General features: G+C 44.0%; 1 protein-coding gene across 1 annotated transcript in view; it reads left to right on the top strand.

The window, feature by feature from the left end:
• The window catches only part of LOC8034826 (medium-chain acyl-CoA ligase ACSF2, mitochondrial), a 38562-nt gene extending 14444 nt beyond the window's left edge, over nt 1-24118 (top strand). The window contains exons 7-16 of the mRNA XM_029987450.4: nt 3703-3820; nt 6284-6379; nt 6472-6620; nt 7800-7891; nt 9010-9086; nt 9181-9288; nt 9964-10109; nt 14564-14705; nt 23611-23721; nt 23880-24118. Of these exons, the coding sequence (XP_029843310.4) occupies nt 3703-3820; nt 6284-6379; nt 6472-6620; nt 7800-7891; nt 9010-9086; nt 9181-9288; nt 9964-10109; nt 14564-14705; nt 23611-23721; nt 23880-23999 (1159 nt within the window). The 3' untranslated portion in view covers nt 24000-24118. The remainder of the gene's footprint in view (nt 1-3702; nt 3821-6283; nt 6380-6471; nt 6621-7799; nt 7892-9009; nt 9087-9180; nt 9289-9963; nt 10110-14563; nt 14706-23610; nt 23722-23879) is intronic.
• Nucleotides 24119-24353: the final 235 nt, after the last annotated feature.

Below are 24353 nucleotides of genomic sequence, written 5' to 3'. Positions count from 1 at the left end.
GTACTACCTGGAGGGGCCATATCGTAAGCCCCGTGGATTCCACAAGCCACTACCTTTTGACACGTGCCTCTTCGTTGTTCCCGCTTGTGCCAGTAAATTAGCTACGGTTCAGAGTAACGACACTTGGCCATATTGTGGCTTAAAATCATGGTTGCCAGTTATATGAAGCTTTATCTAAAATCACAGGAAACGTTTTTCCCTCCCTCACAAATGTTTAAACAACCCGCGACAGAGCATTGCAATATTGCATCAGCTTCCTAGCACCGCATCTAATGCTGAGGAAGTCGTACTTTTAGATCACGATGATCCGCAGTTGCGCTTGCTCTGAGCAAGACCCGAAATGGCGGCGCCCAAAACAATTTTGGGGAACGGAGTGCCGATACTTTAAAGCTCATTTAGTGACTCTAGGCATAAAGTGAACTCGGGTGTATTCTTTTCCTCTTCGTCTTCATTGTTTATTGATTTCAATCATACCGAATAATGAACACACTATATCACGCTACGCTTGTGTAAATATTGGTCTTAGATTTATTAGCCTGACCCAGTACTTAAACCATTCAGTTATCGATAGTAAATCTTCCAATATATTTTTTAAATGTGAGGGTAAAAAGACACGGACATTGATGATGATACAGACGCCAACGCCGCCCTCGGAAATTTTTTGAACATTAGAAATCAGCAGTTTGTCTGCCATCCGCCAGGTAGCGCAACAAAACAACCAAACAGTTTTTAATCGTTTTTAAAATTAGCTAAGCTCTACACCTATTAAGAAACCAAAGCAATATCATTGTGAAAATTTAATACATCACAATGTATATCTATTCCAAACTATAAATGTTATTAAATGCCAATAAATCTGTTTGATGTCTAAAACAGATATGCGTCAAAAACAGGTAAGTTTGAAGGGCTCCTGGAGCGTTATGACTTTGAAAATGAAAAAAAGCCATCGTCCACCTCTTGGGCAACCATTGTAGCTCTAAATGTTATAAAAGATTTTATCATAGTTTAATTATTTCTTCAGCGGCATTTGATCTACCATGACACGAAGCACAAAAAAGTGCTACGTTTGATATAAAATATCTAAACAAAAAAATATTTACACAACATTACATTTTTTTCTGCATATTACCAATTATAAGCACTACATCTGTAGCTAATTTCATTGCCCTAGCTCTTGTCTTTAAAAACATATTTGTGCGGAAAAATGTCAATTTTAGGGCAATATTTGGAGGGATGAAAAAAACAAAGTAGTGCAAATATCAAAAAAGTGGATCGTTAGATTCTGCTCCTACATCGTCTTAACAAAACTGCTATATTGGAACCGTGCTATCTTTAATGGATCGTTCATAAAACATGAACTAGCGGAGCAAGTGAGGGTCCGCGCCATCATATTCACAACGCTACAAATGCGCATGAACAGTAAAAACCAACACATACATAATATCAAATGAAAGAGGATTGCATTGCCTTTCAAATGACATCAATCCCAAAAAACAGTATTTAAAAGGAGATGAGTAATGGCCTGCCGAAAAGTACCTAAACTGCCACATTCAGTGGGACCGTGGCCTTAAGGCCGGTTCTCATATGCAGCGAAGCGCTGATGTAGCGCTCCTCACGTGCCGTCAGCTACTTATCGTCTGCCATGAGCAACAGTTTTGACGGTTCGATACAAAGCTGGTGAACGCTCCCATCAGCACGCGCTTAGCACGAGGTAAGCGCTATGCTTGTAGCGCTCCGCTGCATGTGGGAACAGGCCTTTAGGGTCTAGCCTTGTCCGTCCGGCGTCCGTGCTCACATCGATTGCCATCCCATCTGTCTTCTTAAAAAAATAAAAAAAATGCTTGCGCAGTCAACAGGATTCGAATCTGTGCGGGGAGACCCCAATGAATTTCTAGTACATCGCCTTAACCACTCGGCCACGACTGCGAGACGAGTAGGAGGCTCTGAGATGTGGTAGTAACTCAAGAGCTGGTGATGTCGTGGATGAAACGTTGAATGTAGCGGCTCAACGTCTATAAAGGAGAGGGCGCTGCGGTCAAATGCGTATATAATCGCGTTAAACTTTGCATGCATTGGCTCAACGTTTATAGGCGAGAGGGCGCTGCGGTCAAATGCTCAAATGCGTATATAACCACGTTCCATACCACAGATTCTCTTTCTGACATGGACTGTTGACTTAAGTGGTGGAGATGCGTTCACATCCCCGAACTCAATACTACCTATGAGCAATAAAAAAAAAAAAAAAAATCAGCATTATCAGCACTACCTATGAACGAAATCAGTATCATCAGCACCACCAGAGCTTCGCCCCAATCAACATCATTCACCACGTGGAGATGCGGTCATTTTTTTGATAACACCTCGGCGTATCGTGAGCCTGGAGCTTGCGCGCGCAACCAAAGTACGGCGGAGGGCAGCGAGAACCTGGTGGCCGAGCATAGGAAAGAGACGCCCTGCCGTTCTCGTCCTTTCAGTGATTCTGGCACCCGAAACGAGCACGCTTTATCATACTGGTAGTTTCGATAACAAGCTTTGGGTTCTTAGAGAAGCACGAGAGAAAGGGGCGAGAGCTTGTTGCTACTCAGTGCCAATAGGGTCGCGCAGTGTGCATATTAATAGACATTCGCCATCGCTGTTCCACAATATCCCCATTGAGTTTTAGGTAGCTTCGCCAACACCCGGCACGAGTATCTACATCTGGGTCGCGTTTATCGTCATCGCGGACTTAAGTTCGCGCTCGTGAACCGCTTTTCTCGAAGTTGATCTGCACCCGATTCAAGAAAAAGGGTTTCTAGATCAAGGTGTTGTCGTCTACGCTGACAAGAAATGACCAAGCCTGACGGGTGGCGATCTTACAAGAAAAGGATAGATAAACTTAGGGCACTGGACAAGGTGCAAGGAACTCAGCATGAACTTTGTTGAAGATTAACGCTCAGTTACCCTAGTGAAAAACCTTATATGCATAAGAAATGTTCTATAAACGCATATGATAAAATAACATCATATAAGAACACATACGAACCTTATAAGAATATATAAGTATATATAAGAACAATGCAGGATTATACAAGAAGTTATAAGAAACTTTTTATCAGTTTCTTATAACTTCTTATATAATCTTATTTGATCATATGCGTTTATTGAAGCAAGGAGTTTCTTATACACATAAGATTTTTAACTAGGGAAATACAGGTACGTACAATAACGAATCTACTATTAATTAATTTTTTTTCGGTTATATTTTAAATAAGAAATGAAAGAGATTAATTTTAGAGCGCTCCTAGTTCTTACCGAAAAAGACAACTTTGCGGACCAAGATGACAAAAAAATGTCTCTTTTTTGGTGCTCCAAGTACCGCTTGTTTAAAATCATGTTTTGTCGTCCATCGGCAAAGCTGAAACGGAAAAAGGGATGTTTGCGGGCAGTCCTTGTTTTATTTTCGTCTAGCGAGTGCTATAAATTATTATTCTTGGTGTGTTGTCAAATGGGAACGGGGAACGCATGCGCGTAGTTTTAGTGTCATCCATCTACGACTATGTTCGCCAGCAAAATTCTTGGGAGTGTATTTATTTTGTGTAATGTTTGAATCTGGCCTCACGACCTTCGCGGACGAACCATCGTGAACAAACAGGCTTGTTGTAATTTCCAGAGGCTATGATAGGTGTACCCAGTCAACAGGCTCGATTCATTCGTTTCTCGCAGCGGCACAGTGACGTTGGACGACCTGATGAAATCTGCCGCGGGCGCAGACCACGCCGCCATGCGTTCCATCTCTTCGAAGCTGCAGTTCGACGCAACAGTAAACGTGCAGTTTACTTCCGTAAGTGCTCAACTTTTAAAACCTATAAACTGTCTAAAATTGAAGATTAAAACATACAAAAAGAACAAGAAAAGCATCCTACCATGAGGGCAAATCAAAAATACACAAAAACAAATTCCCGTCTTTTATCTGTTGGAACAAAACTGTGAAAAAATTGTTCCCTCTGGCCAGCCGAAGGTTAAACGTAACAAAATCTGACCAACGAAACAGCGCACTCTCGTCAAAATAAATAACTTGGTAAAGAAATACATCACTCGTGTAGAGCCACGGCCGGACTGGAAGCGCGCGCTCTCTTTCTCTTCTTACGGCCTTTGCAATCGCCCGGGAGTCAATGGCATTTTTTCTCCGTATGCAGTTCACTTGCTTGCCGCCAGGGGCGCAACCACCTCACCCCACTTCACCCCACTCGGAGAGTCCCTTCGAGGTGCTTTGCGCTGGTGTTCGAGCTTCGTAGGCTGTTGTTTTGGCAATGGCTCCTCAAAATACTTCTGATTAACCATGCAAAGACGGTCACGAACAGAAACGAAAAATAAGCTGGATATGTGCACAAGCCCTCCAGGAAGCACTTTAGGCTGTAATATGCAGTGTGCGAAAATTGTACAGATTACTACATCCTCGTCTAGAGCTGCTGACTGACTTCATGTGCGGCCTATGAAAGGATGATGCAAACCACGGCAATATATAGATTAGGCCTGCTTAAATTTCACGAGAGTGTAAGAATTATTTATCATTTAAAGTTCCTCCACGTAGAAGGGGTTCGTCTCCTCCTGTTCTTGAGTTGCAGCAGAAGTCCTGGAGGTAAAGACGAGTATAGTTTTTCCGCAATTGCATTCGCTGTCTCTACTTACTACTTTATACTCCCGAATATCTTGGAGATATGCGTCAAATATTCACCGTTTTGGGCTCATCAGAAGCGCATAAAAGAGTGGCTGAAGGTCTAAACGTAAGGATCAGGTGTCAAAGGCTATAAAAATCTCGGCCGCAAGTTGCGACAGCGTTGAGATACACTGTCAGACGCGCTTTGTGCAAACGACAAAGGGTAGCCCAGGGGTGCGGTGACAGCGCCCCCCGTGAATTGCGGCGGGAGGTGGCGATTGCCCCAATTGCAAAGGCCGTAAGGAGAGAAAGGGAGCGCGCGCTTCCAACCCGGCCGTGGTAGAGCAAACCAACAGCCATGATGGCGGTAGGCCTGCAAAATATGTACGAGCTAGATAACGACAAAACAAAATTGCCGTGCAAAAAAAAAACAAAAAAAAAAAACGTATATTTTTTATACGTCACGTAAAGTATAAACTTTCTTCTTGCTGCTGTTTTGAAGAGTGACGCGTTTTCTGGGTAGGACCTTTATATTTTATATTTTTAGTATTCAGAGGAATAAACCTGCAGGCTCATTTATATGAACCAGAAACGAAAATATACAGTGTGTTTTTTTAGGCATTACAGATTTGTTTAAAAAAAAAAAAAAAAACGCGAAAGCTACACTAATTCGGCACGCGCAGGTGAGTTTATTGACCAGGTGGACATAATAAGGGGAGTAAATCGTCAGGGTAACTTAAATAATTAAATAAATTTTGTTATTTACGTTAAAGTTAGAGAAAAAAACAGATATTATTCTAATTAGGAAAATAAACGTATGATTCCAATTACGGAGACCTCGCATCCATTCTAAGTAATTGTGTTGCATGTATGTTTAGACAACCGGAAGTTAGCCCTAACGTGCAAATTTGTCCCTCAAGTGCAGACGTGAAATTTAGCTAGTGCACTACAACCGGCAGCCTGGGGTCTTTAACGTCCACCACGCTGTAGTGACACACGACCGCATGCGCCGGTACGATGCTCATCCAGGTTGAAACGGGCAGGGGTGTAGAATGAACCCAGAATTCCCGGCTCCACGCGCTCCTAGCTCTGCTGCGCTAACACTCTTGGCCACCCAACCCCCTCGTGTCCATTTCGTTGCAACCATGTATGAACGGTAGCGCACAGAAGAACTCCATTGGTAGTCTCTTGGCACAAATCTGATGAGGTTTGGCGAAAAACAAATGCCGTTCACAATCGAAACTTTGCGCAGCAATGCTCCGAGATGTTTACAAGTACATAAATTGCCTCAGATACACATCGACACCCTAATAAGATTTATCTCGTAATTCAAAAACGATAATGGTTTAACTTTATTTCCCGTTGCAAGCACGCGTTGCGAAAGTGTGCAACTAACTTCCCAAGCGGTAGCAATTAAAACTCCATCGCGTCAAAAGCCCATGGAACGGCCAGAACGTGAATTGCTTAAGTGCTCCTGAAGTGCTGTTCACCGTCCATTCGTGGAACGTACTCCTGAAAAAAACCATAATACGTGCTTCTCTAAACTCGGGCCAAGTTGGGCATTGTATCAGAAGGAAGCGAAAGTTGCCACTCTAAAACAAAGGGTGTGCTGACAACAGCTTTCTTCGCGTCTCATACCTAATGCAGGGCACAACCGGGCGACCCAAGGCGGCCCAGCTGTCCCATTTCAACGTGGTGAACAACGCCAACTTGAACGGCCGTCTATTCGGACTCCACGAAAACGTACTATGCCTTTATCATATAGGAGCGTTACAACGCGTGCTGACATCGAAGCAACGACCTTTGACGAGTACAACGTGTCCCTCCGTCTCCAGAGCGAGTCGATCTGCCTCAACGTCCCCATGCTCCACTGCTACGGCTGCGTCTGTGGCTCGCTGGCAGCGGCGATATTTGGATCCACCATAGTGATGCCGGCACCAAGTTTCAAAGCGAAGGCGGCTCTTGAGGCCATCACGGAAGAGAGGTGACACCCGTTTCTCGCGACTAAAATGTTGCTTCCAACTCCCTTTAAATAGCACCCGATTTGAAAAATTTGATCCGAAATGTCAGTGCTGGCGCGAGCAGCTAGCACATCGTAAAGCTTCCATCACGCTGGTCGAACGTCGTACGAAATACAAAGCGTTTGTTGCGGACACGATGAGAGAAATATTGTCTTCATACATTTTATGCGTTGTGCACGTCTGTAGACCATTTTCGTAGGACCGATGTGGACGGCATACGAGAGAAAAATACGCCAGAGTCTGCAGACTGCATGTCTTTTGCATGATGCATAAGCAGTGTGAGCGCATTTGACTGCGTTTGACTCCTCGAGATACGGCAGCGAGCTACCGTGTACACCTCGATTTCGTTCAAAGCGTGGCAACCAATTCAAAGAGTAGCAGCAGCGGTCCAAAACACGGATGTCCCTGTGGTCTTTACTCTCAACGCTATCGAATGCACTTAAACTCACTCGAGTGCAGATGCGTGAATGGGTCTTCTACATAGGGTTCTCTGCCACAATGTATATACAGAAAACTGTATCGCATTTTAGCGAGACATAGCAGACGTCTACAATTATTGCTGCGAAGATATTTGATAATAATTATACTCTTTACTAGTATAACGTCGCCAGAGCGGCTACGAGAAAAAACGTAGAGAAATAAATATATACTGATATTTAGGTAGTAATGCAGATGAATGAACCCTACTCGATCGAATGCAGCAAAGTCTACGAAGCCGCCGATAAACAAAACCTTTGGCGAAGTCGTGATTTTATCTTTTCGGCGGCTTCGTAGGCTTTGTTTTCTTCGATCAAGTACGGTTCATTCATGCGCAATTTTTCGATTATTTACTCATTAGAGACCACGTACGATGATGAAAATGCCCGTGAGATATTCTACTAAGGTAATATGCATGACGGACACAAGAGGAAACGTGATGAACTTGGTTGCGAAGAATTCAAGCATTTCTGCTTCTCCAGTAAAATCACACGGTTTACTCGCTTGAGGCATGAACCCTAACCACCCGAAATAAAATAAAGAAAACGTGTAATTTTACTTTGCAGTACCCACATTTCTGTCGGTTGGTTTTAACAGTACACCCGTCTTTACGATTTTGTGAATAATTTTTCCACGTGATATTAAATATGGATTTGTCGTTTCAGATGCACGTTTATCTATGGAACTCCTACAATGTACGTCGACATGATAAATGAGCAACGAGAAGGCATGTACGATGTTTCGTCCGTTCGGAAAGGTACCACAGTTTCATCCCAAGGCACTCCCCTCCCTCCTCCCCCCTCCCCATCTATTACGCTCGTTTGTGCCTCAGTGCCGAGACAGAAGGTTTCCGTGCCATCTGATTGGCCGACGAGAAAACGTCGAATGGCTACTCCGCTCCCAAACCTCACATCACTTGACGATTTTCCTCTGGAGTTATTTTAAGCATAGCCTTAAGGTAACTCCAGATTCTTAGAGCTGTGACCAGCGGCTTAATGCCATACCATTAGGGTACTCCGGCGATTCCTTTATGGTCCCCGATTTGCCTGAAAATTTGCTAAGCACACCAACAAATATTGCTGAGGTAGTGTCCCAAATATTAGTAAAACTAAAAAGTATACTCTCTTTTTCTACATAGATATATATATATATTTGCAAAGTTGTTGAATGTACAATTTCGGTCCTCACCGTGTTTTTCGAACTGGAAATCTCTATTGGCCACAACAAAAAAGTGACGGCAGCACAAAACAGGGGTTTACCATTGGGAGTGTAGAATGTGTCTCCACGGACAGAAAGCAGTCTTTGGAAGCTCGCTTCAGTACGCGCGCACCAGCACGGAGCAAATGCTTGGCATAGTTAACTTTTTATACTGCTTGCTCAACTGTCAAGCCTGCCTTCCGCTGACGTCACGGCACTGAAAAGTGCGGGTATATTTGAATGTTGGTATTTGCTACATTTTCATTTGCCAATTTTCCATTAAATATTACGACTTTCGCAATACAAAATAGTATATCGTAAAGGGTAAGCGCCGGGGATTAAAAAATATAGTTAGTTAGGCAGCTGAAGATATGGCAGGAGCACCCCCTTACGTCTCTGGTCTCCCAGATGAGAATCCAGTGCTTGCATCATTTTCAGGCCTGCCTCGTCGGGGGGGCGTGCTTTCACGTGACACCTGCTATTCTGTTGCATGTACGTTTTTAAAATGGAGGGCACGTATTGCCATGTTCCTGGCTCTCGAATGTCGCCACGATGAACAAATTATGTGACATTCCGATTTAGAATTGACACTCTCTATGTATGGAGACTTTTCGGGCGGCCTGCGGACAAAATAAACGGGCGATGCGTGAATTGTTGGTCAATCTCTTACTTGGACAGCTGTCATGGCCGGAGCTCCATGTCCCCAGGAACTGGTGAAACACGCAAAGAAGACGCTGAACGTGCAAAAGTTCTACGTATGTTTACGTGTGACACCTACTCAATTGTCATTGTTAGAGACATTTTGTTTTTATTACACGTCTATTAAAAACATCTGGTGCAATGTTTCAGATGATGTACGGTTCTACGGAGGCCAGTCCGATTATAACCGGTACGAACCCTTCTGAACCGATGGAGCAGTGGATCGAGACGGTGGGGACTCCATTGGATCACACTGAGGTCGGTGGGAACTCGCTGAGTAAATATGAATAGAACGCCATGTATGGCTCACCGGAGGTTTTGCATTCTGATAAAGGAAGTTCTGCAAATTAAGGCTGGGAGAATAGTGGTTCTAATCGAATAGTGCTCCGTCATTCATTGCCACAACAATGCTAGACAAACCCACGACACACATGTTGAAGCTGTCATGCTGATGATAGAAATAGCTATGCGCTCTTTAATTCGATCCAGTATTCGCATTCTCTCACTGAGAATTAACCCCTGATACGTCAAACGCAGACTGGTTCTTTCATAATGTTTGACAATAAAACAACTTGTAAAGAGACAGCATCGTATGCGTTTTATTAGCTCACAAAGCAGTTGTATCTGATATGCAAACCTTTAATCAGCCCCATCTCGTGTCGTTAGTTAAAAAGGCAAATCGGTTTTCGAGTGAAACGGATGTTGGACCAGGATGCAATCTTGGAGTGCGCGAGCGAAGTCGATTAAATCAATTAAACAAAAAAAATTCTCTCCATCTCCTGAACACTTTTAACATCTCTTCTAATATGGCGCATTTTTTTCGAGGGAAATGAGCATCACGATATGTTCTAACGTTCTAACCACGTATAGAACAGCCCCGCAGTAGCCAAGGACTATGCGATAAACTTGGAAAGCGTGATTTTGCGACTGCAGGTGAAGATCGTCGATTCGCAAGACAGAATCGTCCCCGTCAACCAGAGCGGGGAGCTGTGCGCTCGAGGCTACCTCGTCTTCAAGGGATACCTCAAGCAGGACGAAAAGACGAGGGAGGTCGTGCGCGACAACTGGTACCACACCGGGTGAGAAAAGTGTAATCACGCAGTTGTGTTTATGAACGCCCACTTTTTGAAACTTTTTGCTCGTTTTACTTTGCGGACATTCTCAGTGAGCTTGTATTTAGACGTGCTATTAAATACGCATGTTTGCAAGCAGACACCCCTCAGAAGCAAGCCTGGTCAGAGTGGGTGAGAAGCGCTTTGTTGGGGCACAAGTCTGGCGCCCGTTGGCCTGCCTTAGCCAGGATTGATAATCAGACGATCTACACAACTAGCACCAAGATATTGGCGCCCAGGGGTGTCGGTAATTTATATACCTCGAAGTCACTAGTGTTCAACATCTTAAACACCCGAGACTTGGGAACAAAAAAGTGGACAACACACACCTGTGTGTGAGTGTGTTATCCACTTTTTGTTCCCGAGTCTCGAGTGTTTAAGATGTTGAAAGTTCACCTGCAGCTCGCCTGCATGTCCTCTGTAATTTCTATCGCTAGTCTTGTTCGCGTTTGTTCTTTTTTCGTTTTATTTGTGTTTATAGTATACAGGATGTTTTTTTTTTTAGCTGAAGTAAATTTTCAAAAAAAAAAAAAAAGAACAGCTGCGTTAGAGCACTTTTAGTTATGCCATTAGCATACCCGACCTGGCGCCCACTAGGAACCAAGTATTTTGTGCAACTAGAGAACTAATTGACGGAGATATCTTCATTAACTTTTTAATTATTGTTTTTAGAGGGCCTATGGCATTTACGAAATTGAAGCCCAACCTTAATATGCTCCAACCTCAGAGCGAAGTAAAGGCACAAACAATTTCTGCGCGCGTTTCTGGCTAAATTATTTCGTTCCCGCAGGCACTTTCAAACCGAAACTGACCAGAACAAGAGCGTCAATAACGTCAATATCTTCACTCTCGCTTGGCGTCACAGCAGTGACGTCACCTGTAATGCAGGCACTGCCGTCAGCGCCTTTGTAACATGTTGCTCTCTCCTTAGTGTTTTGCTAACCGCAGCAGGTATAATTTACGCGTCTGCGGTCGGCGTCAACTGTGCTGTGTCATATCCCTCTCTTGACCTGCGGGCGACGCGACGCTTTTGTTGTTACGATAAATGCTGTTGCATGCATTACCAACGGCCGGCAACGTTAGACGAACTTCCTGCGTTTTAGTTGGGAAGAATATTTTTTCAATGTTGGAGATTTCTGCCACTTATTATTTGCCACCGCTACTTTATTTCTAAGTTCTTCCTTTTTGATGCATTAAACTAGCCAGGTTTTTTTTGTTTTTTTTTTTAAAGAACAAAGTAATCATGCTTGTGTAATATCACTGGTTGGCCCCTCTGGCAGTTAAACTATTGCAGCGTGTAACAAAATAATCTTTCTTTGTTCTATGGGTTCTTAATAAATGAGGAAGGAGCCTTGCACCGGCGTCCTGGCTCACGTTACGGTAGTCATGTGCTGTGCGCGGCACAGTGTGAACACGGCATCGGCGCTTTTTCAAGTGTAGCTCAAACAGGGCACTGGTGAGAACTAAGTTTTACTGCCTCAATTAGAGCCCCGAATAATACTGAAAGAATAAACAGAGGGACGGACAGAACAACGCATCCTTCGTGCTTTCGTGCCTCTGTCCGTCCAGCTCTGTTTATTCCACTGTGCGCCCCTCTGCTTATTATTTCAGTATTATTTAGTTTACAAACACGCTGACGTCTAACTTAGAGCACCAAATTAGCGCTTTTCACAGCACCAGTATTTTCTTCGGAAACCTTTTAGTTCGTCGAGAAAAACAAGCAAAAATATAGCTTAGCGCAATTAGGTACTTAAAGAAAAAAAAAAAAAGAAAGCTTGGCAACCAAAGTGATTTGGGCATGTGATAAGCCACCCAGCGTTTTTGCCCCCTGGCCACTTTATGAACTTGAAAACAGTTGCGTTCAAAGCAAGTGCTCGAATTGGAGTCCATCTAGAAAAACGCACATCATCAGTCGGCTCCGCATGGAACACAACACGCGCTCGAGCATTTCAGGCTGAACTGCGGCACAGGCGGCGACGATTCTTTGTTTCAGGTTGTCCACGCTGGTGGGCTCCGTGATGTAGTCTTCATTCCTCACATAACCCCCCCCCCCCCCCCAAAAAAAAAAAAAAAAAAAAAGAATCTAACGGGATCAGAGCTGGTAGTCGTGCCGGCCACGGGACTGGACCACTGCGTCCAATCCACTGCTCTGGAAAAAGTTCGGTGCAGAAAGCGAACAGCACGCGAAGAAGAATGCGCTGGAGCGCCGTCCTGTTGAAACCACGCCTCCTTCAGCACGCTGAGAGGCAGGCCGGCAATAAACTCTTCACGACTCCCTCAAAAATTCTCTCCGTGTATTGTTTTCCGTTCAGTCTGCCGTCAAAGAAATATGGGCCAATGATTTTATCATTCCACACCATACGTTAATAGACCATCTCACTTTATGCTTGTGCTGACGGAGTCAACGAGGATTTACGCTTGCCCAGTAATGGGCATTGTGGAGGACAGCCGTTGAATTTCTGCAGAATTGAGCCTCATTACTCCAAATATTTTTTTTTCAAGAATCCAGGATCCCGGTTCATTTCAATCAGGGCCCAAATGCAAAAGAAAAGGCCAGTCGTCGTTGGAAGTCACTGCCATGTAGCTTTTGGTACAGGCTAACGTGAAACGGATGCATGCGATGCTTCACAAGCACTTTCCACACTGTAGAGATCGTTGTCCCTGAAGACCTCACAAGTTCGCGCACGCTTGCTTTAGGCTTAGCTGTTACGTACGCGAGAACGTCAGTCTCGAATTCGCGGCTAAAACATATTTTTTCTGCCTTCGCCCACTCACCACCATGCCACTTGATGCAAACTTGTTGAAAAGGCGTATGAAGGAAGTGTGGGCAGGAACGAAGCGACCTGGGGGCTGAGCGGCATAAAGTAGCGCAGCATGACGAGCATTCTTTTGCATAGTTAAATATGCGATCACCATGTCTGTTTTTTCTTCAACCGAAAGCCTTGTCGCAATGAGCGACGCCATTCAGATGTGTTTCCTGCCACAGTCAGAGAAAGAGGCACAGCACTATGAATCGCATAGCGCCTGTGTTATTTGTAGCCTTCGTTTTTCCAAAGATATGGGTGCAAACCTGTGTCTTTTGCAACAGAGGAGCAAGTGACGCAGCGTCCGTCGCTTTGTAGCACCATTGTAACAAATCTTCAGAGCAGCTTCTATCATATCAACGAAAGGAAAGGGTAGCGTCACGATGCCCGCTGGGACAGCGTGATTTACACCTGCCGTGGTAAGCAAAACACTAGGGAGGGAGCAACGTATTGCAATAGCGCTGACGGCAGTGCCTGCATCACAGGTGACGTCACTGCTGTGATGCCAAGCCAGGGCGAAGATATCGACGCCATCGACGCTCTTGTTCTGGTTAGTTTCGGTTTGAAAGAGCATGCGGGAATGAAATAATTTAGCCAGAAACGCGCGCAGAAATTGTTTGCGCCTTTATTTCGCTGTAGGGTTCGAGCATATTAAGGTTGGGCTTTAATTTCGTAAAAGCAATAGGTCCTCTAAAAGCAGTAATTAAAAAGTTAATTAAGATATCTCCGTTAAATAGCCGCCTAGTTGCCAAGAATACTTTATTCCTAGTGGGCGCCATGGTCGGGTATGCTAATGGCATAACTAAAAGTGCCCTAACGCAGCTCTTCTTTTTTTGAAAATTTGGTGCAGCTAAAAAAAAAAAAACATCCTGTATGCTGTATACTGGCGGTGAGGAGAAGGATAGACTTTTATACAGATATGTGTGAACGAACTCCAGTTGTCATATATGCTTGTATCTGTTTGTGCCCATCGCGCATGCCTACCTAATGAGGGATAGTTCCTTACTTCACCTTCACTGATAAGTTAACTGAGATGATTTGTTGCCTTTTGTTACCATTAACGAGCTCTAGACAAGATGCACATAGGCGAGAAAAAAACAGCAATGATGCTCTCATTTGTTTTTATGTGATTCCGCACTGTTTGTTACACACCTATTTTTTTTTAGTCTTTATGCGCTTCATCAGGAAAAAAAAAAGGAAATCAGTGAACAATGGGGCCTCACGTCGCAAGGGAAACAAGGTCACGCGCGACTACCGAACGGCATCTTGGAACGAACCACCCAGGGTTTGGAGCCTTAGCTTTCACTCCAAGAAGCTGAAATGTAACCTCAAGGCCACAGAGGCGGTGTTACAGGAGAAACCGAATACAGATCAATAATGAGTTTAGCACAATTACGATCAAGCTTACATTTGCAAAGGCATCGCCAACTGTTGGTTTCATATTGTGTTCGCTCTTACTTCGTAAGCTGCTGAACGCTGTTCTTGTTGGTGTAAGAGTTAGACAGAATTGTTTATACTGGGTGAGCTTCTTTTACAGAAACGTTACGATTAGGAATTAATTGTGTTTGACTTTAGGTCTTCGCTCATGAATTTATCTCTCTAACTGCCTTTCCTTAGCGACGAAGCGACGATGAGCGAAGAGGGTCGAATCACGATCCGGGGTCGCCTGAAGGACTTGATAATTCGCGGAGGAGACAACATCTATCCGCAAGAAATCGAACATTTCCTCTACACACATTCGGACGTGTTGGAGGTGCAGGTACGTTTTACAGCAATAGCTGTTTATGGACTTTAGAGATGCATTCGCGGCGTCGGCATGCTAAGCACCAAGCTTCGTGACGTCACGAAATCATCTGACAACATTTATCTGTAGTAGTTCACCCCTCGACCGAAAGATATCGGGGGCACCCGCACGTGTGGCGGCGCGTACGCCATGGTGTAAGACAGTGGTTCTCAAGCATTGATGATTCGCGGACCCCTTGTGAATCGGCGGATATGATGAAGGACCCTGTTCGTGGTGAGGGTAAGAAAAAGTTATAGTTGAATTACAACAATTATTTAATAAGTGGATATGACTAAGGGCTAGTGTGAAGTAGAATTCTCTTATTGACATATACACGAGAAAACTCACTCGAAAATTGGAATGTTTCTTCTCAATCTGAGGCAAGACAACTTTTATTGCTGGGCTTGACGGATGAGGCTGAGTTTCGCGGAACCCTAGAATACCTTCGCGGACACCCACTTGAGAACCACTGGTGTAAGATCTACACTGTTAAAAAATTCCATCAATCTACGTGGAAACACCGAACAGAACATGTCCCGTTTTCTGGAAACGCATATAATGTGTTGTTTTCTTTCAAAAACGGGAACTGTACCATATGCATTGAAATGTGCTATTTAAGCGATAAGTATGAGCTTATCCGTATCAATAAGAAAAGCCTTAAAAGATTACAGTTTATAGTCGGTTCAACTGGTATAAGCGAATTGAACGCGCCCAAAAGTGCCGGATATCCATCAATTTTTATGGAACTCTATCAGACCTCGGAAGTACAGCACCCGTGAGCCGAGTTACGCCGCGCGCAGGAAGACATCTCTCTCCCGCGCATGCGCAAGCCGCTGCCGGCCGGCGTGGGCCCGGGGGCTGCGAAGTGCTGCTACCCGTTTGGAAGGCGAGTTTGACGTTGTTGTCGCGTCGTCAGCGGCGTTCTAAGGTGCGTAGACGGCTTCGTTTTCCAAGGTACGTATACGTTAAGTCGTTCCTAACGCAGTGTTAGTTTACTATCTCTAAAGGTGTCGTATATTCCAAGTTCGGGATGCCCATCGTGCAGCGTTTCGTCTTTCCAGCCGCATAAAGCTAGGCCTTTTATAGTTCCTGATTCGGAGCGGCATACTACCCGACCCTACTTAGTAGTTGGGCACTAGGAGAGCACGGTTTCCGCAATATTCCCGCATTATTATGCCAAGCCGCTGTCAACATCCGTGACTTAAAGGGGTCATGAAACAATTTTCCTACTTCTTCCTCCTTAGCTTTAATCCTCAACTCAAATGCGAATTGTGAAATCACGTGGTCGTGACATTCCTTCGGCACCGGTGCGATGGCTCCTAGCTTCCACCGTGCTTTTTATGGACACCATAGAACTTGTCATTCCCCAGTGACAATAAGTTCCGTCAGGGCACTCATTGGCCACGAACGCGAATCCAAATATTCGTCGACGGATTGATTGTTGACGAGCGCATACGTCCGAGTGACGCAGTTCTCGTGTCCAATCCGTGAGCTGGGCTCTGCTGACGTCAGTTTGGCGCCGGTGACGCGCTTTTGGAACCGGGGATGTATCATAGTGAGAAGGCGGAGAGCTTTTGAAGGCAAGAAGGTACAAAATAGTCCGCTCTATTTTCAGATGTTCGTACCGAAAGGCTGGCTTTTGACTTTCTAGCATCTTTCTTTTGGCCAACTAAACGATATACGATTAGTAAAGTCTCAATTTAAAATCATTAATCTCAACCCAAAATTCGTTTCATGTCCTCTATTGTAATAGGTAATATTGTAATAGGTGGTAAACCTCTATTGTAATAGGTGGTAATCACTGGACGCCACATTAGAGCTCTCTGAACGCTGCGCATGCTCAGAGTGAACTCCCGCTTATGGCCTGAGAAGGACACCCTTTTTATGTTGAGTAATGCTACACGCACGACGTCGTGCAGCTCTTCCGAAAGTTGCTGTACGCACGACGCGCGTTAATGTTCTTTCATTGGACGACCCGAATTCCGCCATAGTGGCAGAGCTTTGCTCTGCCAGTACAAATTACTGCAGAGCCCTCAAACAAATATTTTCGCCCATCATGGCCTAACTAGGGTGCCTCAATGTCCTTCTGTTTAGGGTGATGCCACCCTTTGTAGTACCCGATGCCGACAGCACGCGCTCACGGGGAAAATACAAAGAAATCAACGAAGACAAAATGTCGCCATAATACAGTCAACGCCACAAACGCGTGCAGGGCCACGCTCTTTCACGCGCTTCTGAACAAAAAATAAAAATAAACGTGTGAGACAAAATGGCGAGATGCCACCACCCTAAGCAAAACGCACATGAAGGCACCCTAGGCCTAACCAACCTCGCAATTCACGAGCTTGCTCGTGAATATGCGACCAGACACGCGCATTGTGCATGCAGCCTCGCACATTCATGAGCATGCTCGTGAATTGTAATTGGGTTTTGTGTGTCAAGTTCCCCCTTTTTTTTTTAGAGGATGGGATTTGACTTGTTTTCATCGCGTATCAAGTTCATTCACCGCAACGGAGTGCGGTTTTGCCTTGTGAATTAAAGGAAGATACTATACATATCACCAGAATAAAGCGATAAACTCATGGGTATACATGCTAACCGGAAGAAACTGAAAATCTCCTCCCCAGTTAAACACTGAAAAGGTGTGCCATGTTTGAAAATAGTATAACTCCCAGAGTCCTAGGTATTAATGCTCTCAAACACAATTGCAATCATAAACGTTTGGTTCAGCGTTCCTTTATGACTAAAAAGATCGACTTTTTTCAGGCAAAAGCATCTTCGATTGCCACTGGATGGCACCAGGTGCTTCGAAGGCATCAGCTTCCTCTCTGCTATGGAGCTGATGTACGCCACATAGTGTGGTCTCAACCTAAAGTACCCTGCCGTGCCAGCAGCGTTGAAGTTCGTTTAGAGGTAACTATGAATGTGCCTTTCAGTTATGAAAATGTGCACTGTGAATTTGCTTTGGAAAAATGTATAGTATGTATGGACAGTTCTAATTCCTACAAGTGGTGGAATTGTCAAGTGGATATTGCATTTCGTGAAGAAATAAATAGGCGATTTATTTTTGTCTGGGAAGCAGCAATAACTGATAAGTAATTTTTGACGGCGTTAATGACATAAAAGGCCGTTAGCAATAAATTATGTACCTAATCTGTTATCGTGTCCTTGTCAACATCCTAAGCAGTTTGGCATACCTTTGAATGGTCGTGTGCTCCTCAACGTATTTCCGGCAAAGCCAATTTGGCTCAGAATTGGAGATTTCGAAGACTGTAGACGACTTATTTTTCGCAAGATACTAATTTTCCCGAATCGCCTACAATTAAAAAAAAAAAAAGGTTCCGCGAACGATTCTGGTAAAATGTAAACACATTGGAGTCTATATTGAGATCCCGCCGCATCGGGAAAATTAGAACCCGCCCGAATTATTCCAAATCTTCAACTTTTACCCCAATCGCGAAATATTGAGCCCGCGAAAAATGAGTCGTTTACAGTATAGGGTACTAGTCAAAAAGTTCAAATACTGTTTTCCTTTGGCAATGTGCAATGTTTCCGAAACTTGTAGGAACACACAAACTGTTCATTACCTCATAAAAGTGCTAACTTTTTGGTGGCCGATAGACAACTATAACATGGCGCTTAATGCTACAATTTTGTGCGCTACGTCATAGATTGATGTAATCTTAAGAGGTAATACAGTCGCGTGTTCCTTTGCTGAGTACTGTACATATACAGGATTTTTTTTTATTCTCACAGATTTGTTTAAAGAAAGCCATGAAAGCTACACTTATGCGGTTTGTGCGAGTGAATTATACGCCCAGGGGGACATTGTGTGGGTGGCTAATCTTTGCAATAAGTTGGCTAATTAATTAAAATTTGTCAACTTTTTAATTAGTGAAAATAGACATATGGTTCCAATTAAAAACTTGCTGAGTGTTATCGAAAATCATTAAATGAGTCATTTTCAGAAAGACTTTCAGCGCGTGAGAAGTGTAGTAGTACAATAAAGTTACCATTAGTGGAGCACGAGGCTAGCGGTTGCGGTAAGGCGCCCGCGCGATTTTTCCGTCTCTTAGCTAGCCCCAGCCTTGTACCTGCTCCACGAGTAGTAACTTCAGCGCACTGTTGCGCTTTTCACGCGCTCAGTCTTTCTAAAAATTACTGATCTAGGGGTTTTGAACGACGCTCAGCAAATATCTAATTGGAACCATACGACTACTTCCACTAATTAAAATATAATTAACGAATTTCAATTGATTAGCCGGCTTATCGCGAAGATTAGCCACCCCGGTAATGTCCCCCTGGGCGTTTAACTCACTCGCACAAACCGCATAAGTGTAGCTTTCATGGCTTTTCTTTAAACAAATCTGTAAAGAAAAAAAAAAAAAGAAGAAAAAACAGCATAGCAGACGCATAACGATTCCTCGAACGTATTGCAGTATTCCCATGTAAATATTAATGGTTTCATTCAGCTTGGTCACACTGTCGCTGAGGCATTGCCAATTACATCAAGCAAAGTGTCTAACTTTCGACAGCAATTTGGAAAAAAATGTTTGTAGAGCAGAATATTAGCCTTAGGGTTTGTGTTTGTTTGGCACCTTCAATAGCAACCTGGAACATGTTGAACCATGTTTTTGTTGAAACTTTACACTAAGAAAGACAAAGGTCTAATGTGAATGTGCTGCTTTCTAGACACCCTTATTTACAATTCGCTTGGCAATTCGCAATTCGCTTTAGAATTTGTTACTCACATTAACTGGATGTGCTGCAGTAACTGCGTGACCTGCTGAGGAGGACCGTTTCTTTTTAAATCATATTATTACGTTGCAATATAATGAAAGAATCAATATGAATCTGGTATGCAGATATATTGTCATATAGAACCAATACTAGAACTTATGCATCCTACGGTACGTGCAACTTATATGTCAGCCCGCCTTAGTATCACTCGGCTGCAAATGCATGGGCCCTTGTTCTGCAGGGGCACATAAATATACCTGTGACCGGGCTATGCTCATCAGTTAGAATAAGTAATATGAACCAAAAGACATGAATGTTCAGTGTTCTAATATTAACCACAATATTCTGCTTAAGCACTCCAGGCAAGCTTTTTTGTAATATTGCATTGACTGATACTATGAATTCCTTTTTTAACCGAAGTATTGTTATGTACAACGTTACTTGGCAGGCGAGCTGGTTAATGACATTCTACAACCCGGGATGGAGGCTACGAAGACATAGGTCTCAATTGATATGGATGTGGCTGTCCTCCTTTGTAGCCTCCGTCTCGCGTTGTAGAATGTCATAGCGTTGTGTGCTCACGCAAGTTCCGAAATGTTCCCAGTTATTACTGAGAACTGATGCCAGTGGGGTGAAACTTTTTTTTTGTACAATCAAAATTTGTCTTGAAGCAAGGATCAGACTTGGAGGCTCATGGTGTGTGCACGGACTGTCCAGATTAAGGGCGTTTGTCTCGGCTTGAAAGTATACTATAGACAAAATTTAGAATTCGTTCAGATTGGATTACTAACCGATAGAGAAGTTAAAGAAGGAGTTAGGAACTCCTTAGCTTCTGTTCGACATCTTCCTCTAAATAATCCCGCCCAATATTTAAGTGCTCTTTCTTTCAGGCAACTTGTGGCAATGAACCCACAGGAGGGGTCCCGGCAGTTTTGAAGAAAAGTTGCTCTGGTGCGTCTGAAGGCGCAGGGAGCCCTCCGAGAGTTCTCGAAGTTCCAAAAGAAGTGGAAAGAAACTTCGGTGCTTGTTTAGATTAATTTGTTTTCTATTGTTAAAATCACTATTTGTTGTCATAGGTCAGGGTGGTTCTTTTCGAGGTGTAGAATGTCAGCATAATTTTTTGTGACATTTTTCTTTAGCAGACTGCTCACTTTGATACTTTTTTGATGGCTGAGCTACCCCAAATATATTTGCGGCATGAAATGTTTTTTTTTTATTGTGTATGTGTTCTAGTCATTTAAAAGAAAAATAAATGTAAATATTTTTGAAGCAGCAAACTGTTCAGTCTTCTTCACAATGGGTCCGTTGCTATGGTTTGGAACCAAAAGGACCAAGCGTGAACTTAGTTTCATAAGGATGTTTACAAATGTTTATATGCCTTTATCCCCGACCCTACATCTACAATGCTCTCTAAACTTGACGTAGCATGCGAACACTTTCTCATAGCATTCCTGGCTGTCCTATTGAGTATATAAGTCAGAGATTCATTGTTCTGTTTTCAGGATAGTGCTCGCATTAGAAACGACAGTTCAAATTTTCCATACAAGTTTGGGGAACATTTCCGCATTGCAGGTAATTTTATGTTACAAAGACTTGCATCAAGTTGCGCCTGCAAACTGTCAGGACATCCCTGTTTTGCATGTCACATATCAGCTTTTTTCAAGGGGAAGCTTGGCATGTGACATACAAAGCCCGGATGTACTCGTGAATAGCGGTAGTAACATAAGATGGGGCGAGTACTATCACAAACAAGACTGAACTTTTTCAGTAAGTACAAGAAATGCAACCTGTGTCATTTTGGACGCATTGGAACATGTGATGTACTTCGTAAAAATGGTACATGTTCTAGCATGGCTTTCAACCGAACATGTGCTGCTGTGTGCCATGATGGTACATTTCCTGTAGCATACACTACTTGTTCCGTGATGATGGTGTATGTAACGTATTGTGGCTGCCCATACAACAACAACATGTCCCGTACTAAAGAAGTATGGAACATGTGCTGTAGTCCGGTAATACAGTACATTTTGTGGCAACAAGGTTAGCATGTATGTGTCCCATACTTTGACAGGAGTTTTTCTAACAGTGTATTATTGACCGTTTTACTGAAAGATGGCAAGAGAGAAAAAGGGAAAGGGTTGCCGATTCTTTCCGCCTCAACTGAGTGGTTAGGAACGAGCGAAAGACCCGGATGAACGCCTTTGACGTGTGTTTCTCCAAGTTCGCTTGTTTTCTTCGTAGTTTTCTCTGTTTTATTTTACTTTCAGGTGTAATTAGAGCTATCGGAATCGTTGACGACAATCCCCTGGTCATCGGAAGAGCATTCTTCGGTAATAGGCTGCACGAATAACAACCGAAAGCGCATAATATTACCGGAGGACATCTGTATCGCGCACGTGGTTCAACAATGTCGTCAACTCCATCTCTTTCCAAATGACCAAAACCCCCGGCGGTAGTGGGTTCCGTCCGTAAACGGAAAGGCTTTTCGCCGACGCCATCCTCTCGAGTGTGGTCGGAACATTTCGTGAATAGAGCGCGCACCGAACTTACGTCAGTACCGTCGATGTGCATGGTCTACGTTCGCAAGGTTAGGCAGTTTTTCTCGTGAGAATCGCTGTTTGATCTTGTAACTTTTCGTAACGTAATTCACCTGAATTCCGATATCTCGGAATTAAAACATTGACTCGATTTTATCATGTACAACGCTTAGTTGAAGGCACATTTCCGCCGTCGGGTGAAGCTGCATATGGCCGAAAAGTTAGTCCTATCGGGTTTCCTTAATTTCGATCTCCTGCGCGATAACAGGGAGCATTGAACTTACGTTGACCGTTACAACGAAACTAGATCTTATTTCGCAAATTAGAACATAACGTAGCTGTAAGTAAACTTCAATTTGTATTGCTGAAGCATGTGATGCATCAATTTCGAATCGTTGAATCATTGATCGACTCGCTTCGACCATGGGAACATTTTGGCTTCGCTGGTTTCAGTTCTAGACAAAGGACACGCTCGTCGACACGGGATCTTTAATTAAAACCTCTATAAACATTCGTAAGCCGGAGGGAGCTGCCTTCAAGCCTTCCCTGCAATGTTCTTATTTCGCGCGTCCTTGTTTACACTATATTTCATTGTTGTGGACGACACGAAACTCCAAATATATTCTCGGTGTACTGCATCTAAAACGGCAAAAACTTGAAGGGAATTTTAATCGCTGTAAACTGATACAATATTTTGAGTACTTACCTCCGACTTCCGGTGGCGCGTTCAGTACCGCTCTTCTCGGTATCGCCGCACTGGTGGATGCCACAATGTGGGGCGAGAAACGTTCCCAACGAGCTCAAAAACACCATCCGCGGCACAGGAGAACACGAGACGCTCCCTAAGTCGTATACCCTGCACTTTGGAGCACCCAGCAGCACACTCAACGCGAGAGGGGCGCCCCAAAGAGCACTTTCGCCAACGTTTTTAACCACTCAGCACGGCCGCGGAAACTGAAGCTCGCTAGATGGCGCTACAGTACTGATGCTGAAGTTGGCGGAAGATCTCGCCTTGGAGGTAACAAACCTCGAAGCTCTGTGTGAAGGTCAGATTACACGGAGTGCCCGGGTCAGCAGAACACGTATTGACTACGCCTTAGCCTCACGATGCATCACAGGAGGCTTTAACGTCAACATCAATAGTCGAGAAAATGAGTGGTTTGTCACATTCCTCAGTGGAGAACTCTGTCATGATGTATTATCAGATGTTAAGCAACCCGCCAGTCGTAACGGTACCTGTCTCTATTTAGTCTTAAAGAGGCTCGTCAACTCATATGTGAAGTTTGTTTCCTTTCCCAGATATTTCAATGACCGCAAGTTTCAGATGATAGAGTAAGTAAAGAGTGCACACGCGTAAAACCGTGTGTTATTACGCGCAATAATAGATATTGTTGTCACTTTGCACACTGCGGCGAAAAAATGCGAACTTTTGTTTGCTGAACCTCTTACCAGGGGCTCAGCAAACTCAGCTCAGTTGTAGCTCAGCCAGGTTCTAACAAATGGGCGCCAATAACCCGATATGAGAGAGTTTAAAAGCCAGCCGAGTACCAACTGGGTCTAAATTTGGCATAATTTGGTGTCTGTCTCTCGCCTCGTCGCCGCAGGTGGTTGGGGTCCCCGATCCAAGGTTTGGGGAAGAGGTATGTGCCTGGATCAAATTAAAATCCGGGAAGAAATTAAGCCACGACGACGTCATAAGCTTCTGCAAAGGCAAGGTAGGAGATCTATTATTTATCGAGGAAATGATGATCACGTCACGTGACATCGATTTCTTAGAGGCGGTTCTGCGAAGTGGTAGTTACCGCTCAGCACATTCTCTGCTTCCCGGTCTTTGTCAGCGCGATCAAGCTTGTGCACTTCTTTTCTTCTTCAGATCAGCCACTACAAGATTCCAAGATACGTGCTCCTTGTTGACTCTTTCCCGAAGACGGAGTCCGGAAAGATACAGAAACATAAGATGCGGGTCGAGAGTGTGAAGATTCTCAATCTATGAAGAACGACCAGCATTCTTGATTGTTTCTATAAATGAGGCACTGCAGCGCTAGCTACTCTGACATAGGGTGCCTCAATGACCTTCTGTTTAGAATGATGCCACCCTTGGTAGTACCCGATGCCGACAGCACACGCTCACGGGGAAAATACAAGGAAATCGACGAAAACAAAATGTCGCCATAGCACAGTCAGCGCCACAGACGCGTGCAGGAACACGCTCTTTCACGCGCTTCTGAACAAAAAATAAATGTAAAAGTGGGAACAAAATGGCCAGATGTCTCCACCCTAAGCAAAGCGCACATGAGGGCACCCTACTCTGACACACCAGGGGTGCTATCCTGGTCACAAACGGTCA

Source organism: Ixodes scapularis, unplaced genomic scaffold (genome assembly GCF_016920785.2).
Source record: "Ixodes scapularis isolate PalLabHiFi unplaced genomic scaffold, ASM1692078v2 PGA_scaffold2__306_contigs__length_199485367, whole genome shotgun sequence".
In the NCBI taxonomy this organism is placed as follows: domain Eukaryota; kingdom Metazoa; phylum Arthropoda; class Arachnida; order Ixodida; family Ixodidae; genus Ixodes; species Ixodes scapularis.
Note: the sequence above shows the minus strand (reverse complement) of the source record. Positions and strands in the feature narration are given on the sequence as shown.